General features: G+C 37.3%; 2 protein-coding genes across 3 annotated transcripts; both read left to right on the plus strand.

Annotated features, from left to right (window-relative positions):
* The first annotated feature begins 2497 nt into the window (after nt 1–2497).
* Nucleotides 2498–7768, plus strand: ptcd2 (pentatricopeptide repeat domain 2). Its single transcript, XM_037751857.1, has 10 exons — nt 2498–2665; nt 4340–4432; nt 4529–4658; nt 5632–5749; nt 6110–6188; nt 6277–6368; nt 6492–6605; nt 6709–6783; nt 6872–6985; nt 7186–7768. Exons 1-10 carry the CDS (start codon nt 2557–2559, stop codon nt 7405–7407), a joined length of 1146 nt encoding a protein of 381 aa, XP_037607785.1. The 5' UTR covers nt 2498–2556; the 3' UTR covers nt 7408–7768.
* A 1268-nt stretch (nt 7769–9036) lies between these two features.
* cacfd1 (calcium channel flower domain containing 1) lies at nt 9037–15835 on the plus strand. Of its 2 annotated transcripts, none has more exons than XM_037752664.1 (5): nt 9037–9616; nt 12008–12080; nt 13706–13831; nt 14000–14107; nt 15284–15549. In XM_037752664.1, exons 1-5 carry the CDS (start codon nt 9505–9507, stop codon nt 15291–15293), a joined length of 429 nt encoding a protein of 142 aa, XP_037608592.1. In that variant the 5' UTR covers nt 9037–9504; the 3' UTR covers nt 15294–15549. The 2 variants fall into 2 exon arrangements, with proteins under 2 accessions (XP_037608592.1, XP_037608591.1); XM_037752663.1 differs by lacking the exon at nt 15284–15549 and adding an exon at nt 15566–15835 and having other exon boundaries at nt 9038–9616.
* The last annotated feature ends 264 nt before the right edge of the window (nt 15836–16099 follow it).

A 16099-nucleotide genomic window follows, 5' to 3' on the forward strand; every position in this document is an offset into this window, starting at 1 on the left:
TGAGTGCTAAAATAGACTTCCCCGACAAACAGACCACATTTCCCTGTTGATTATTGCATTATTTGAGCAACTCGACATGAGCTGCAACCACACTAAAGCCTCAACCTGTAGCTATAGAGGAGCTATATGTTGGAAAACCTGTGCTTTTCGAATTCATACAGTATGCACACAGAGAGAGGGAGAACTCCACAGAGACACACACACCTTGCAGGATACTATAAATTATCCAAGCCCTCGTGTTCTGATTGGCTGAGCAGCTGGATGGGCTGAGATGTTGTTGCCAAGGCAACAGTCGGGAACTCCCTGTCCCAGCCCTATTTTCCTCTGTGCAAGATATAGTCTATCTTTGGAGTTACTTTAAGAAGCACCTTAATCGATGCAATGAATCTCCTCCAAACTCATTCTCGCAATGGCTGCAGAGTTTTGCAATTATGTTTCCACAGAAGCCGACCCAAAAAATCACATCTTACCATTAAACCCTGTATGAAGAAACAAGAAAAACAACATTATATACACACTATATAAAGAAATGTACACATGCATAGTGTGCATTTGTGTATGATAAACAACTGAATAAGCCTTTACTTCTATTAGAGTTCTGACACTATAATATTCAGCATAGTTACAAGGAGTCAAGAAGAATCTAGAAAGTATTTCAGTAAAGATTTAAAATGTATAAACCACAGCATCACATAGAAAATGATGCAGCAGGACTCTTTCAAAAGGACGTCCTTGGTTATGTAATGCTGTAGAGGTCAATGGGTACATTACTGTCAGGGTTCGGTGCTCGCCGAGTGAAGGTAAATGCAAATCTCTTTAAATGAGATGATAGTCGTTCTTCTAACTTACATTTTTCCAACATAATTCAGGCAACATTTGTGGCCTTTTTACACAAAATTGTATAAGTTCAAATGGTAATTTGGTTTTAAAATGTTTTGCCAAACCACAGCTGTAGTATTTGTGACTATAATCAGAAAGAAAGAAAATAAAAATTGTGGTGTTTGAATGTCTCATAGGATGTTTGTCTTGTAAATTATGCCAAAAATGAAATTGCCGTTTTGCAAAGTGCAGAAGAGACTCTGGGGACTCTGAAGCATCTAGACTCTAGATGCTTCAGAGTCTAGATCCTCTAGATTCTATAGGATCTGGTGTGATAGTCGTTTGAAACAGGAGAAATGATGTTGCTTGTACTGTATATATACAAAGGTACATACACATGAATCTTCCTCTGTATACTTGAGCTTGAAAAAATATTTTCATTTGAAAATAAATGTCAGCTTAATTGATGAAGAATTAATAATGGCATTGTTATAATATTGAGTGTCTTTTCCTGTTGTTGCTTGCTATAGTACTAAGGGTGTATCTTCAATTTGAGCAGAAATTGCAGAAATAAAATACAATAAAAATGCAAAAAATGTAAAACAGAACAGTAAGTATTCATTTTTTTTAAAAAAAAGGGGGGTAAAAGCAAGAGCAGAGAGGTATAAGAAGTGATTACTGCCAATTTAAAGAGACAAACACAATGGAAAACAGAGGTGAGTCTGGAAGATGTGGGGTCAACTCGTTCATATTTAGATTAGATTAGATTTAACTAGTAGCCTGCTGAGAAAACAAAATGAAGTTTAGCGTTAAACCAGAAGAGCAAAAAGCAGTTACGTGTATAAAGTAATTTACATATGCAGGCTATAGTGGTAATTTGGATAATAAATAATAACAGTAAGGTGTAAATATGACTATGCTACGATACATACAGTATGAACAGTGTGGAATTAATGCAAAAATGTAGGCTGTATCACTAAACTAATAATACATTGTATCCAAGTTTATGGCAATGACAACCAATACTACTAAAAGGCCAAAAGTGCATATTTTTAGCCTGCATTATTATTATTTTGGAGTTACTATTATTATTATTATTATTTTGTTATTATTGTTATTATTGTTATTATGCTATTATTATTATTTTGGAGTTTTTATTATTATTATTATTATTATTATTATTATTATTATTAATATTAATATTAATATTAATATTAATATTAATATTATTATTATATAGCTACATAAGTGTGTCCCAAACTTCCAGACAGCAGCAAACTCATCAGTCATGTTTAAAGTTTAGTGCAACAGCACCACCTGTAGGTTAAAAGATGAACATCTTTTTGATAATAAAATAAATAAAATAAAAAATAACAATAAAATAAAATATCCAGTTTAAACATGTATAATGGCACAAACACGAACAGAGCTTCGTGTAACAGAGAAATCAAAATAAATGACCATAACATTAATGATGTAGAATTACTGTTCTCATCCTGCAGCGCCTGCACAGGATACACAGGATATTGGATCATACCAATTGCATACTGCTTATTACAAAATAAAACACAAATAGCTACACACGCTGTCTTACTCCAGTTAAAATATTTGTTAAACTACAAATACATTTCAAAAATATTTTGTACTATTCAGGCAGCAATTGGTGTTCAAAAGCTCAATAATACCTCCACTAGCCTCCCCTTTGTTTTCCTGTGAGTGGTACAGTCAGTGGGCAACATGGCGCTGGTGAGGGCCGGTACATGCTGTCGGTCGTTGGGTCGTGAGTCCTCTAAAAGAGTGATCTGTGGTGTTTTACAGACAGGTTGGATTGAAGGCTGCATAGGAGGTGAGACCAACTAAAGTGACCTTCAACACTTTCTAATTTAACAAGCAGAGAAGCTACATAAGCAGTAAATAACCTCACATGTTTGCAGAGATGCTGCACAGTAACTGGTTTCATAACAATCTACCAAAACTCTGTTTACCTGAGCTTTTACCTGCAGGGTTTGCAGCAGTTGCATGTTTTTCTTATATGATATTGTAAGAACAAGCTAATGTTATCCAGCTAGTGCAGGGGTCAGCAACCTTTACTATCAAAAGAGACATTTTAGGCAAAAAAAAAACATTTTTTAAACCAGTTGCAGTTTGTACAATAAAAGTTAATTAGTGAAATTTAATGTATTTTTAACATGTTGCATGTTGGGGTCAGTTGCAACATCTGATTTTTCCATTCAAATAAATATTGTGAACCATATGTCATCATTATGTATTCATCTTTAAATATGTATATATATGTAATAAGTATGACATACCATTTAAAGATGAATACATAATGATGACTGAATGTGTAATTAGCAGACAGATGTAAGTTAAATATATAACATTTTGGTTGGTCTAGTCCAGGGGTCAGCAACCTTTACTATCAAAAGAGCCATTTTAGGCAACAAAAAAAGTAATAAATAAAAAATCTGTCAGAAGATGCAAAACATTTGAGCATTGTGATGAAGGTAATAAATAATAATAAATTAAATTTATATAGCGCTTTTAGAGAACTCAAAGACGCTTAACAAAATCGGGGGAGACGACACACACAGGCTAGGAGTAGGCAGAGTTCCGTAACACAGGTAACACAGTTTATAGTCTAAGTATATAGTATATAAGTCTATTGCAGTGAGGGCCAAAGTGCAAATGTACTACGAAGTATTAGGACCACATTGAGGGGAAAAACATCTGAGATTTACAGAATAAAGTCATAATATTAAGAGAATAAAGTCATAATTTTATGTGAAAAAAGTCGTAATATTACGAGAATAAAGTCGTAATATTACGAGAAAAAAAGTTGTAATATTATGAGAATAAAGTCATAATATTACGAGAATAAAGTCGTAATATTACGACTTTTTTCTCATAATATTATGAGAATAAAGTCATAACTTTACGTGATAAAAAGTTGTAATATTACGAGAATAAAGTCATAACTTAACGAGAAAAAAGTTGTAATATTACAAGAATAAAGTCATAACTTAACGAGAAAAAAGTTGTAATATTACAAGAATAAAGTCATAACTTAACGAGAAAAAAGTTGTAATATTACGAGAATAAAGTCATAACTTAACGAGAAAAAAGTTGTAATATTACGAGAATAAAGTCATAACTTAACGAGAAAAAAGTCGTAATATTACGAGAATAAAGTCATAACTTAACGAGAAAAAAGTTGTAATATTACGAGAATAAAGTCATAACTTAACGAGAAAAAAGTCGTAATATTACGAGAATAAAGTCATAACTTTGTGTGAACATTCACGTGAAAATGGCTGCCACGGCCCCCAGGGACCAAATTTGCAGTGCCCCGATATCTATATCTTTTCATAACATATAAACCTACATCAGTGCCAAATTTGTATTTTAGTGAATGCAGAACGTTTACTTGTAACTGAGTATTTTTACATTGTAGTTTTGCTGCATTTAATATCTGAATACTTCTTCCTCCTCTGGTTGTCGGCAACTGTTTCCTCTGCAGCTAAGAGGCATCTGTTGTCAGAAGATGTTATCAAACTACAAGACTTCCAGCAGAGGAAGCTGGCTGTGGCTCACCGTGTCACTGGATCAAAAGGTGAAGTAGTTCTCGTCGCTGACTCTAAAGCTGCAGTTTTATGTCATGTGTTGTGATACATCCAGTAAGAGCTCATATTTTCACTTCATTTTACAGGGAATTATATTGAGCGGTTCAGTCAGAAGCTCCAGAGGAATGAGCTGATACTGAGAGATGAGCTGAAGCTTCTCCTTCACTTGTGCCAGTCTGCAGACGACATGGTGATAGCCAGAGATGCCATTTATAGGTATCGTACATCCTTTATTGGCAATTATTTTAAGCGTGAACACACTTTGTAGCATTTCAGCATCGAAATCTGTTCTCATCCTCTTCTCTTTCTCTGAACTGCCTTTTACAAACATTAGAAAGAAGGAAATTAGATTCGACCCACCTCACAGAGCAAAACAAATATGTCTTAAATGGCTTTGACTATCATCATGCATCAAGTATCTGTATCCATCATTACATCTCAACTCCTTACAACTGACTCACAGGACATGAATTTGGCCTTTAAGTGCAATATCCTCGACATAATCATGTACATTCTGCATTAACCATGCAGTCTTGCACTACTTAAATCTCAGATTTGATACTGTACAGTAGGGCTGGGCAATGTGTCGATATTATATCAATATTGTGATATGAGACTAAATATTGTCTTAGATTTTTATATATCGTAATATGGCATAAGTCTTGTCTTTTTCTGGTTTTAAAGGCAACATTACAACAAAGTGATGTAATTTTCTGAACTTAACAGACTGTTCTAGCTGTATATTATTTATCTTTACCAACTTAGTCGTTATATCCACATTACCGATGATTATTTATCTAAATTATCATTGTGTAAGTGTTTGTAAAAGCCCCAATGATCAACCATACAATATTGTTATACAGGTATTGAGTCAAAAATAGCGTGATATTTGATTTTTCTCCATATCGCCCAGCCCTACTGTACATATATGTCTCTATGCCATCCCACCTAGATTGATCCCTACCGTTAACCTTTGTATATTTTTTATGATACATACTGTTGACCTAATTTTAGTATTGTATGTATTTTGGATTTGCACCTTATTTCCACCTTATTGTTATCTTAGAGTTTTTATATTTGCACTCTTCCCACTTTGTATTGCAACTGCTGCACAGTAATTTCCCTCAGGATTAATATGTAAGTTTTATCTTATCTTATGTTTTATGATATTTTACTTTGTGCTCACTAGGTATCACGCAGAGAACCGGAACTTGGTGTATGGAGAGTTCAAGTTTGGTCCTCTCTTCGTGAGACTGTGCTATGAGCTGGGTCTGGAGGACTTGGCTGCTGCTACACTTACAGATAAGGTAAAATATTAAAATAAACCAAAACCCTGATTATTGACAAAGTGTCAGAAGGGGAAAAACCATTAGACTGTATATAAAGATGGATGATATGACAGCTCCCCGAAAGTGAAAACAAAACATCTGGATCGCCCCCTGGTGGCTGGCTGCAGTATAGGTCATAAATCCCACCTCCTCCATGTTAGTGGATGGGACATGGGCCAAACTAAAAAGTCAAAGTACACGTCAAATACATTTTCTCAAAGATGGTTTCTGTCGCGTCTTCCATCTTTATATACAGTCTATGGGGGAAAACAAGACAGGGTTGATACTTTCTAAGAGCCTACTTGGACTGGTAACATTTCCTCTCACTTGTCTGAACAGAGTATGAGGGGCTTTTTCAACGACGCAACATCCTTTAACATCACCATAGACATGTTATTCACTAAAGGCTCTTATGAAAGTAAGTGACAGATCAACCTTTCCGGTGTTTATTTTCCTCTGAAATCATTATACCACGTGTATAATATTCCCAACCTTGGCTATTGCAGATGCCCTGGAGGTAGTAAGAACCATGAGGGACCAAGGTGTATCATTCAACAAAGACACATTGACGCTGGCATCTGGCACCTGCTATAAACTGGTAATTGAGCTATACATTTTCATTAAGTCTGTTTCTAGTTCTTCAGTCCCAAGAGTTCTATTTGTTTTAAGATGTAAAAACTCTTTGCAGTCAGTTAATGTTGCTTAATGTTATGTTGGTCAGAACACGGCGGAGTCCTACAGGATCGGCACTGCTCTGATAGAGGAGGCACAGACCAAAGGGCACTTCATCCCCAGACATGCTTACTGCTTCGCTGTAGCATTAGCACTTCGACAGGTGAGTTGTATCTTCTTCTTCTATTCCTCTCATTCATGCAGAAAGATGTGGGGAATATTATATAATCAATAATCTGTTTTATCTTTATTTTTTTTTGTTCCAGAATGACTTAGAAAAGGCACAGTCATTGTATTCACAAATAATGAGCACTGACAGCAGATTATGCCAAAACTTGAAGGTAAGGCTGCATCATGTAACTGTGGTATGCATTATTTCTTGCCGTTGTTTTTAAATTATTAACATATTATTTTTTTATTGTGGTCTAGGTTGTAATACTAGCAATGTCAGGAGCGGTGACAGATGCCGTTTCCATCCTGTCTGCAGCCATGTTGCCTAAAAGCCCTTTTTTCGTGAAGAAGCCTGAATTTTCCCAGGAGGTGGTAAGTCTGTCTGTTTGCTCAATAACGCAGATGCTACTCATGCTTAAAAAATGGTGACAGGATAGCTGCAGTAGGGATGTGGTAATTCAATGATTAAAGGAAATATTTCTCAAAATAGTAAACACAAGATTCAGAGATGCACATCTAAATCACTGGAAAAACTGCTGGTTAGCTCAGTGACCTCTTGTGACCTGTTTCAGGTGGATTTGCTGCGCCTGCGGAGTGAGAGCGGACCGCACATGATGAAAGTGGAGCAGATAGTGACTCAGCTCGAGCGAGCCGATCAGGTGATTCAGCAGACCATCGATGGCATGCTCTGCCACACTCCCACAGGGAAAAGGAAACAAGCACCAATAATGGAGGAGAGGAAGACCAGCAGAAGGACTCTGAAGCCACTACAGTCCACTCTGCTGTCAGAGTGAGAGAAGCTGTGTGCCGTTCCAAAGCCTGCCATATCTAAAGGGGTCTGATATGAGGCTCAAAAAACACTAACTCCGGTTAGAGTAGACTTTGCTGCGATTACTGCATCTACCTCTCCTCAAACACAGACACAGTCATCCCTCTGCAGACTGGACTTTTGCAATCCCTATCCAAGCTTTGATGAAAAAGGTCACAGTTTGCGCAGCAGGCACTTTAACAATGAACTGCAGAGAGAAATTTACATCATCTAAATGGGTATGGATTTCCTTGCAAGGATCTCATGGAGTCACTTGGGAAGAATGTGTTGTTTATAAAAGTGTGAATGAGTGATTAAAGATGAATCATATTTAATAATTAAAAAAAGACTTTGTATTGCTTTGACGTGTAGGGGGGCTGGTGAAATCACATTTGTTTTGCCATCTGTAAAGAGTAGGTTCACACATTTTCAAGTTTATCTGAAGTTAAAGGTGCTATTTATAACATTGTTAACATTCAGCCACCTGATGTCACATTCTCCCTCCCCCGTTCCACTGCATTCACTTCACAACAAGTCGTTGCCAGGCACTTACCATCAATCTCAGCCATTTATCCATTTTTTAAAATATTGTATATTTGTGACATCACAAATGGACAGAAATCCTATAACGGCTTGTTTCAAACGCACAATATCTGAATATGGGCTGTGTGTATTTCTCCGTATATTGAGCATTTTGATAGTTTAACAGTATTTATATAGCACTTTAACCGGCTTTATAATATAAAAGACATGAAAATCTCACTTTTTACAATATGGGACCTTTTATGACACGGTGGTGGCATCAGCCATTTTTTATGGAGTGGTCTGCCGGGGCAGCAGCATCTCGGCTGCGGACAGGAAGAGACCTGACAGAGTGATCAGGAAGGCCAGCTCTGTCCTGGGATGCCCCCTCGACACAGTGGAGGTGGTGGGAGAGAGAAGGATGATGGCTAAGCTGTCATCCATGATGGAGAATGACTCCTACCCCATGCAGGACACCATCTCAGCACTGGAGAGCTCCTTCAGAGACAGGCTGCTCCACCCAAAGTGTGTGAAGGAGCGCTATCACAGGTCCCTCCTTCCTGCAGCTGTCAGACTCCACAACCAGCACTGCTCCCAGTAGACCACTTACACTTGCACATCAAAAACTGACAATAACCTGATATTTTCAGGTGGAATTTCATTTCATTCTCACTGTGCAATATCAGTTTCCACTTGTGCAATTTTGTTAATAGTCTGTTTATTGTCAATACTGTATATACTGCTCCTATTTTTATACTTCCTTCTATTTAAATGGTTCATATTTTGTTACACTTTGTTTAGCTCTTTTTTTTACTGTGTTAGCTTATGCATCTTGTTTTTTGCACTATCCCCTTTGCTGCTGTGCACTGCAAATTTCTAATAAAGGAATATCTTATCTTATCTTAAGCAATCTTTAAATACTATTTTTTTTTCTGTCATAATTTCCATTAAGAATTAAAATATAAAAATCTCCCAAAAACTGGTGCTCTCAATCCTTTCATCTGTTTAGATAATCACAAATATGTAGTAAAAATATTCATTATCTGCTGATCAGAACACTCCCTACATGTAAACAAACCATGACGCGCGTCATGTCACCTCCCACAATGCACCGCTCACATCGGCTGAGCAGCCAGGAGGAGAACAACGGAGCAGCTACTTGGACCTAAACACCTAAACAAACAGCGAGGACAGCTAGAAGATAGTAAAAAAAGGGAGTTTTTGGATAGTTTTTGCTCATTTTTAAGATTGTAAGAGAGTTAAAGGACGAATGCAGCGGTGATATCCACTCCTAGCGGCAGCTGGGTGGCGGTGCTATTAGTATCAGCTGTTAGCATTGAGCTGCGTTCAAAGAGGCTGGTAAACATCAGTTCAGCTGGACACAACACAGACAGACAAACAAAGGAAAGAAAATTACTTTAAAGTTCAAATTAAAACCTGGTATTGCCGATAGGGACACGCTGTGTCGTGATAAACAAGTTAGCAGTCATTAGCTATTGTTAGGTCGTCTGAGGATTGACATCTGTAAATACTGGATAGCTTTTAGCAGCTAGAAAACACAATGAGCACCGAGGCAGAGACTGCAGCGTCCACTAAAACCACTCCAGAGGATGATGGCATGACATGGTGGTACCGATGGCTCTGCAAAATAGCTGGAGTTTTGGGAGGAGTATGTAAGTAGATGTCTAAGTCTATATCTTGTTAAGTAAATCCTAAAATCCTACCATAGTTGCATGTACAGTGAATGCAATGACAGCTGTTTTCTGTGCAAAGCATGGTGATTTATTGTCTTTTCATCACACTTTTACACTATTTGTGTGCACTCGCATGCATTATCTGCATTAATGTGATTGTCAGTTAGAGACAGGATAGAAAAGGGCATCAGATTACTATTTTTGATTGTGTATAAACCTTCAATTGCTATAAGCCATGCCAGACAAAAGCTTTGTCACAGCCCCATTGTCCTCCTCCCTGCAGCAGCCACTGCATTTGCATGGCTAGCTTGTTATTCCTAAATTAAAACTATATGATATTAACACACATTAGTCCACAGCAGGTACTCTTTCCCTCAGGAGTTCAGTGTGAGACAGACAGAAGTGATTTTTTTCCTGCTGGCTTTGCAGTTTTCCATCAGCATTGCAGCTCCCCTTCTCAGTGACACCAGAGTCACAGTGCCTGTATCACATTAACCACCTGGGGCACTGCATATTCAATGGGCTCTGTATTATTAAGCAGGCTGGATGGTCTAAAGGAGCAAGATATGCCACATTGATCTTCCACTGTTTGTGGCAGTGTGGGCTCGTATAGCTTGATAATAATAATCTATATTTATATAGCACGTTTCAAAACACAGTTACAAAGTGCTTTACAATAAAAACAGAACACATATAAAATACAAGGAAGATGAAATGTACTAAACGCCTAAAAACCCAGAGAGTAAAACTGAAACGTCATAAATTATAAATAAAATCACAGAAAAGCAATTCTAAAAAAAAAAGTGAGTAGTGAGTTCACATAGATACTAGGCATATTTACCCTCTCTGTAGAGATTCAGCCTGAATCTGCTTTACAGCGTTCACTCTCAAATGTAAAATATCATACTTAGCACTTACTTGATGTTGGTGTATGGACTGGCAGTCAAAAAGAACGGCTGTCCTTGACCAAAGAAATTCTTGGTCGACTAACACTCGTACGATTTTGTCAACTTATGGATTAGTTGATTTAATCGACAGATCTGTAAAGCTGAGCTTCTCCACAAATAATTACACTAAAGCACCACTTTAGATCTTGTGTTTACTGGAATTGGGCTCAAGTTTCTTAGAAATAAGTCATTCACCGTGATAAAAAAGCTTAAAAAACGACTAATCAACTAAGATCAAAACGATTGATTAGTCGACTAAGAGACTAAGACGGGGCAGCCCCAGTCAGAAGTTTTAAAACACACAATATTTTGGTAAATTGAGAAATGTTTGTGACTTATTGTGAAATGAAAGGGAGAAATGTTAATGGTGCTTTTTTTTTTTTTTTTACATCTTCTTTCCTTCCTCCTTGTGTACATCAAAACCTGACATGTCCTCAATAGTGTTCATATATTTAAAATAAGCCATAAAGGTACTACAGAAGATACACTTCACATGTTGTGAATACAACTCATAATTGGATTTATTTTTGATCTACCTCTAGGAGTGTACTGGCATTGTTGGTTGGTGTACTGCTGTTGTGTTAATTTCTTCATCTGACACACTTCCACAATGTGTGACGTTGCCATATCACACAGTATTTCAGAGCCTATACCAACAATTCCCACATGTAGAGCACTGACTTAATTTTTTCCCCAGCTTTTTGACAACTTGTGAACTACTATTAACCAGTGAACTTGTGCATGTTAACATACCTCATGCTCATCTCATATTGCAATATACACATTGAGAGTGGGTAGTCAGACATTGGATGTAGGCAGGTTCCCATTGGACCTGTGTGTGTGGGGCACCGTGGAATAAGTAATGGATCTTTTAACACATATCATAGCCATGGCAAAAGCTAGAAAAGGCCTATATTGAAAATGCTCAGATTATCAGTAAAGGAATCTTGTGCATGGAAAATGCAGCTTACTTTGATTTCAACACCGTGGTAATTAGTGTTTCAAATTTAATTTAGTTATGATATCTTTTACATCTAGATATGAGTGCTGGATTCCATCATTTTATTCAGATGTTTTCCCAATACCTTTAGATATAAGGCAGTCATGTGCTGCTCTTTAACAACATATCTCTGTGTCTGTTTGTTGTACATTTTTATCCACATATTGTACTGTATATGCTCCATATGTTCCGCATTGCTGATTGATGTACTAACCAAGCAGCATATAAATGTTATCATGGCTTCTAAAACTGACTGAACTGGATCTCTTAACAGACACATCCACAGATCTAGTCCGTCCTCTGAGATGTAATTTCACACATAAAATGTCAATTGGTCAGACCTTATATTTTCACGATCTGCCATATGTCTTATCTTAATAACAGCCCTTTTACTTTGTCTTTTCTCTTATCCAAATCCTGCAGCCTGTGCCATTGCAGGGGTGTGGAACTGTGTCACTGTGAACCCTTTAAACATTGCTGCTGGAGTGTGGATGGTGTAAGTCTTAATACTTGTTTTGCTTTTTTAAATGTAGCATGCATTAATTAGCTCATTCACATTTCATAGGCCAATGTATATGCTGTTGTTGTTCAGGAGAATAAACAACAAACATACTATAAAACCACGTATTTAGACTATACAAAGCTGAAAGCTGTATTCTATTATTCATTTAAGCTCACTTACATTTCACTGTCAGAATACACAATGCACAGTGAAAGTGTTGTTTTAAACAGCCTGATAATCCTTAAATCTGTTGAATAAGACAACACTTGTTCTGCTCCAGTTTGACTAACTGACACAGATGTGAGCTGGTTCTATTTAAATTTTCCACTGAAAGTCACATGCAATCTACCATAATATATCAATGATCCATACTGGGCAAATTTAGGCTTCAGTTTTTGTAATATCTCATGCATTATGTGCTGGTATTACCTGTTCATTTACATTCCTCTACTTGTACGTAGAGTATTATCTTACGTCGATGGTGAGCAGTAGTCTCATGTAGCCATGTGGCCACACCTACTGCTCAAATGACGGAGGTGTGGAGAAATTCTTGTCATGAACATGTTGCACCAAAGACTGCATTGAGTTATTGAGAATTGGAAGACTTCAGCACATGCCACAGGAAAGCCAACTGTGTGTGGTTGGTCTTTCTTTCCGGCTAAAACCTGTTTGCATTGATAGCTTAGCGACAGTGCTAGCTAAGAAATAAAGATTGATTAGTTAAAATGACAATGAAGGCATTCTGTCATTTGTATTCTTTACACCAGATCACACCAGAATCAGAGGATCCTTTTAGAGCTGAAACCATTGAATCAAATACATGATTGACAGAATATGAATCTGCAACTATCTGATAATCAATCTGTGATTTATTTTTTAAGCTACAATCTCTAACATGCTCTGGTTGCAGCATCTCATTTTTGGGGGGGATTTGCTGCTGGTCTTTGTCATATAATTGTTTACTAAATATTTGGGATTTTTGGTTCTGACCGAACAAAACAAGACATTTGGACGCTCACCGTGGACTCTGGGAAATGAGGCATTTTTCACTATTTTCTGACATTTTTAGGCGATCTGACTATTTATATATAGTTTAATGCAGCCATAGAGCTTTTTCATTTAACTCCAGAAAGAATATTTTGATGAAAATGTCAGAAACAAACACCGTCTCCCATTTAATTTGTGAGTTTTATATAGTTAGCTGGCCCGGCTATTTAAACAAAGCACTGAGAAACTCGGATTACAACACACACAGAGGGAGAGCGACTTCATTTTCAGCTCAGGTAGACATTACTCCTCTATATCTTTACACAACAAATAGTTGTTTTCTGCTATATTAATGCTCTGAATATCTAAAAATATAGTTTGTTGCAGTTTAAATTCCACTAACGAGCTCACTGTAGAAACGTGCTTTCTGTTTCCATGACAGTAAACAATGAGCACGTTGTGCTCCAGCCCTACTTGAATACCTTGAATAATGACAATGACAGAATAATGGTTCTTTTCTACACAGATGTTGTGTTTCAAATCGTGCAGACCTGAGTTGTACAGTAGTATTTGAGATGGAAGTGCACAAGATAATTCACTAATGTGTTTATGTCCTCTCCTCCTGTCTCAAGGTTGAATGCCTTCGTGCTGTTCCTATGTGAAGTCCCATTCTGTTGCCAGTTCATAGAGTTTGCTAACGCAGTAGCAGCCCGTGCAGATAAACTCAAACCTTGGCACAAGGCCCTCTTCTACTGTGGGTGAGAACAACTATGCATTGTACACGGTTAATGTCATCGTAGACTGACCTTCACTGTGTGAAAGATTGAGTTCTTGTGATTCTTCTGTCTCCAGCATGTACTTAATATGATTAACTGACTTCTCGTTTGTGTTTCTTGTTGGCTGTCTCTGTGGTCGCTCATTTTCAGGATGGCTCTGTTTCCCGTATTCTTGAGTTTCTCCTTTACAACCTTGTTTGGAAACGGCATCGCCTTCGCTACAGGAGTTCTGTACGGCCTCGCGTCTTTAGGCAAAAAGTAAGTGTCTGTTAGTAGCCTGTAACATGTAATGACTTAATATACTGTATCTATAATAAGCTCTTATGAAGCATCAGAAGAAATGTCAGCTATTTCGTGTAACATAATTTATTTTCAGTATTTATTAGGGCTGGACAATATATCATTTTTGAAATCATAATCTTCATTGCAATGTCAAAAGACTGCGATATTGCACTCATTTTTTGAGTAAGTTGAAAGAGAGCATCCGTAGAAAACTGCATTTTTAAAAAAAAAAATTTAATTCAACAAGCAATTTGTTTTATTTTAGCAGAATACTGAAAGCAGCAGATAGGCAGAACTGAGTACACTTTAATATTAGGGCTCTCAATCAAAATTTTAATTGCATAATTGTACATAGTTAATCACAATTAATCACACATTTTTTTATCTGTTCAAAATGTACCTTAAAGGGAGATTTGTCAAGTATTTAATACTCTTATCAACATGGGAGTGGGTAAATATGCTGTTTTATGCAAATTTATGTATATATTTATTATTGGAAATCAATTAACAACACAAAACAATGACAGATATTGTCCAGAAACCCTCACAGCTACTTCATTTAGCATAGAAATATGCTCAAATCATAACATGGCAAACTGCAGCCCAACAGGCAACAGCAGCTGTCAGTGTGTCAGTGTGCTGACTTGACTATGACTTGCCCCAAACTGCATGTGATTATCATAAAGTGGGCATGTTTGTAAAGGGGAGACTCGTGGGTACCCATAGAACCCATTTTCATTCACATATCTTGAGGTCAGAGGTCAAGGGACCCCTTTGAAAATGACCATGCTAGTTTTTCCTCGCTGAAATTTTAACGTAAGTTTGGAGCGTTATTTAACCTCCTTCACGACACGCTAGTATGACATGGTTGGCACCAGTGGATTCCTTATTTTTTAGTTTCATATGATGCAAGTAGCTTCACTCTAGCTTTAAAACTGAGCTCGATACAACCTAACAATCGCAAGTTGCGTTAATGTGTTATTATGGCGTTAACTTTGACAGCCCTATCTAGCTACTTATTAACTACCACATATTGCATACTTTCCCTATGTCGTGCTGCCCTAGTATCTATTTGAATAAAATCTGTACAATAGACACTTTATAATGACTCATATCTCTCAATGTCTCACCCATAAAAACACTCCTCTAAAGGTCATATTAAAACCGGCTCTCATTAAATGCCGTATTCCACATTATAATCACTTAATACGATTTTTATTTTATGCTTCTAACGAGCCTAATGAGCCTCTTTATTCATGCAAATTAACTTCTGACAAGGTGACCCGTGTAATAACCTTACAATTAACATTGCCGTCCCCACCTGTCGTACCCGCTTTTTCTTTGTTTCCACCCACCTCTCCCTCATCCTAACTTTTTATTACCCTCCTTCTTTCGCACCCTGTCGTCCTTTTTGTTTCTCTCTCTCTCTCTCAGGGGAGACGCAGTGACTTATGCCAGACTGCAGCATCAGAAACAGGGAGATGAAGAGAGGATGACAGAAACGGCAAACGGGGCTCCGGAGTGAAGTGTCTGCCTTCCCGACCCTCCCGTTCCTCTCTTTTCTTCAGTTCTTACCATCCATCCTACCTCTTCCTCCATGCTCCTCTCCTCATTCCCTTTTCTGTCACTACATAATTATGGAGTTTATTTATTTACTTAATCCGCTGCATTCTTGTTGTCCTGACCTGAGAGTATCCAAACAGATTGATGTTGGAGTCAGTCCATTATTTGGTACCTGGCGTGTAAATGAGATCTCTCATTGTGACTCGATACCTTAGATTGTAAGTTTTATGGTTTATGATCTTCTCATGGGTTTTATTTATTATTTGTTTCCCTTTGTTGTTTGTTGCTGCTGACAGTTGTAAGCACTCTTTCTGCAGGAACTATGTGAGGTACATATTTTAAACCCAAGAGCCTTTCAAGAAATCCCGAGTAGAAATTAATGTGATTGTAAAATGTACATAATTG

Source organism: Sebastes umbrosus, chromosome 19 (genome assembly GCF_015220745.1).
Source record: "Sebastes umbrosus isolate fSebUmb1 chromosome 19, fSebUmb1.pri, whole genome shotgun sequence".
Classification (NCBI taxonomy): Eukaryota; Metazoa; Chordata; class Actinopteri; order Perciformes; family Sebastidae; genus Sebastes; species Sebastes umbrosus.

What these genes read in the sequence shown, in the direction of transcription:
- ptcd2 (XM_037751857.1), top strand. Translation starts at nt 2,557, where the DNA reads ATGGCGCTGGTGAGGGCCGGTACATGCTGTCGGTCGTTGGGTCGTGAG. An exon ending in GCCAGAGATGCCATTTATAG is followed by an intron (nt 4,659 to 5,631) that starts GTATCGTACATC and finishes TGTGCTCACTAG; the next exon opens with GTATCACGCAGAGAACCGGA. An exon ending in CACTAAAGGCTCTTATGAAA is followed by an intron (nt 6,189 to 6,276) that starts GTAAGTGACAGA and finishes TGGCTATTGCAG; the next exon opens with ATGCCCTGGAGGTAGTAAGA.
- cacfd1 (XM_037752663.1), top strand. Translation starts at nt 9,505, where the DNA reads ATGAGCACCGAGGCAGAGACTGCAGCGTCCACTAAAACCACTCCAGAG. An exon ending in GCTGCTGGAGTGTGGATGGT is followed by an intron (nt 12,081 to 13,705) that starts GTAAGTCTTAAT and finishes TCCTGTCTCAAG; the next exon opens with GTTGAATGCCTTCGTGCTGT. An exon ending in AAGGCCCTCTTCTACTGTGG is followed by an intron (nt 13,832 to 13,999) that starts GTGAGAACAACT and finishes GCTCATTTTCAG; the next exon opens with GATGGCTCTGTTTCCCGTAT.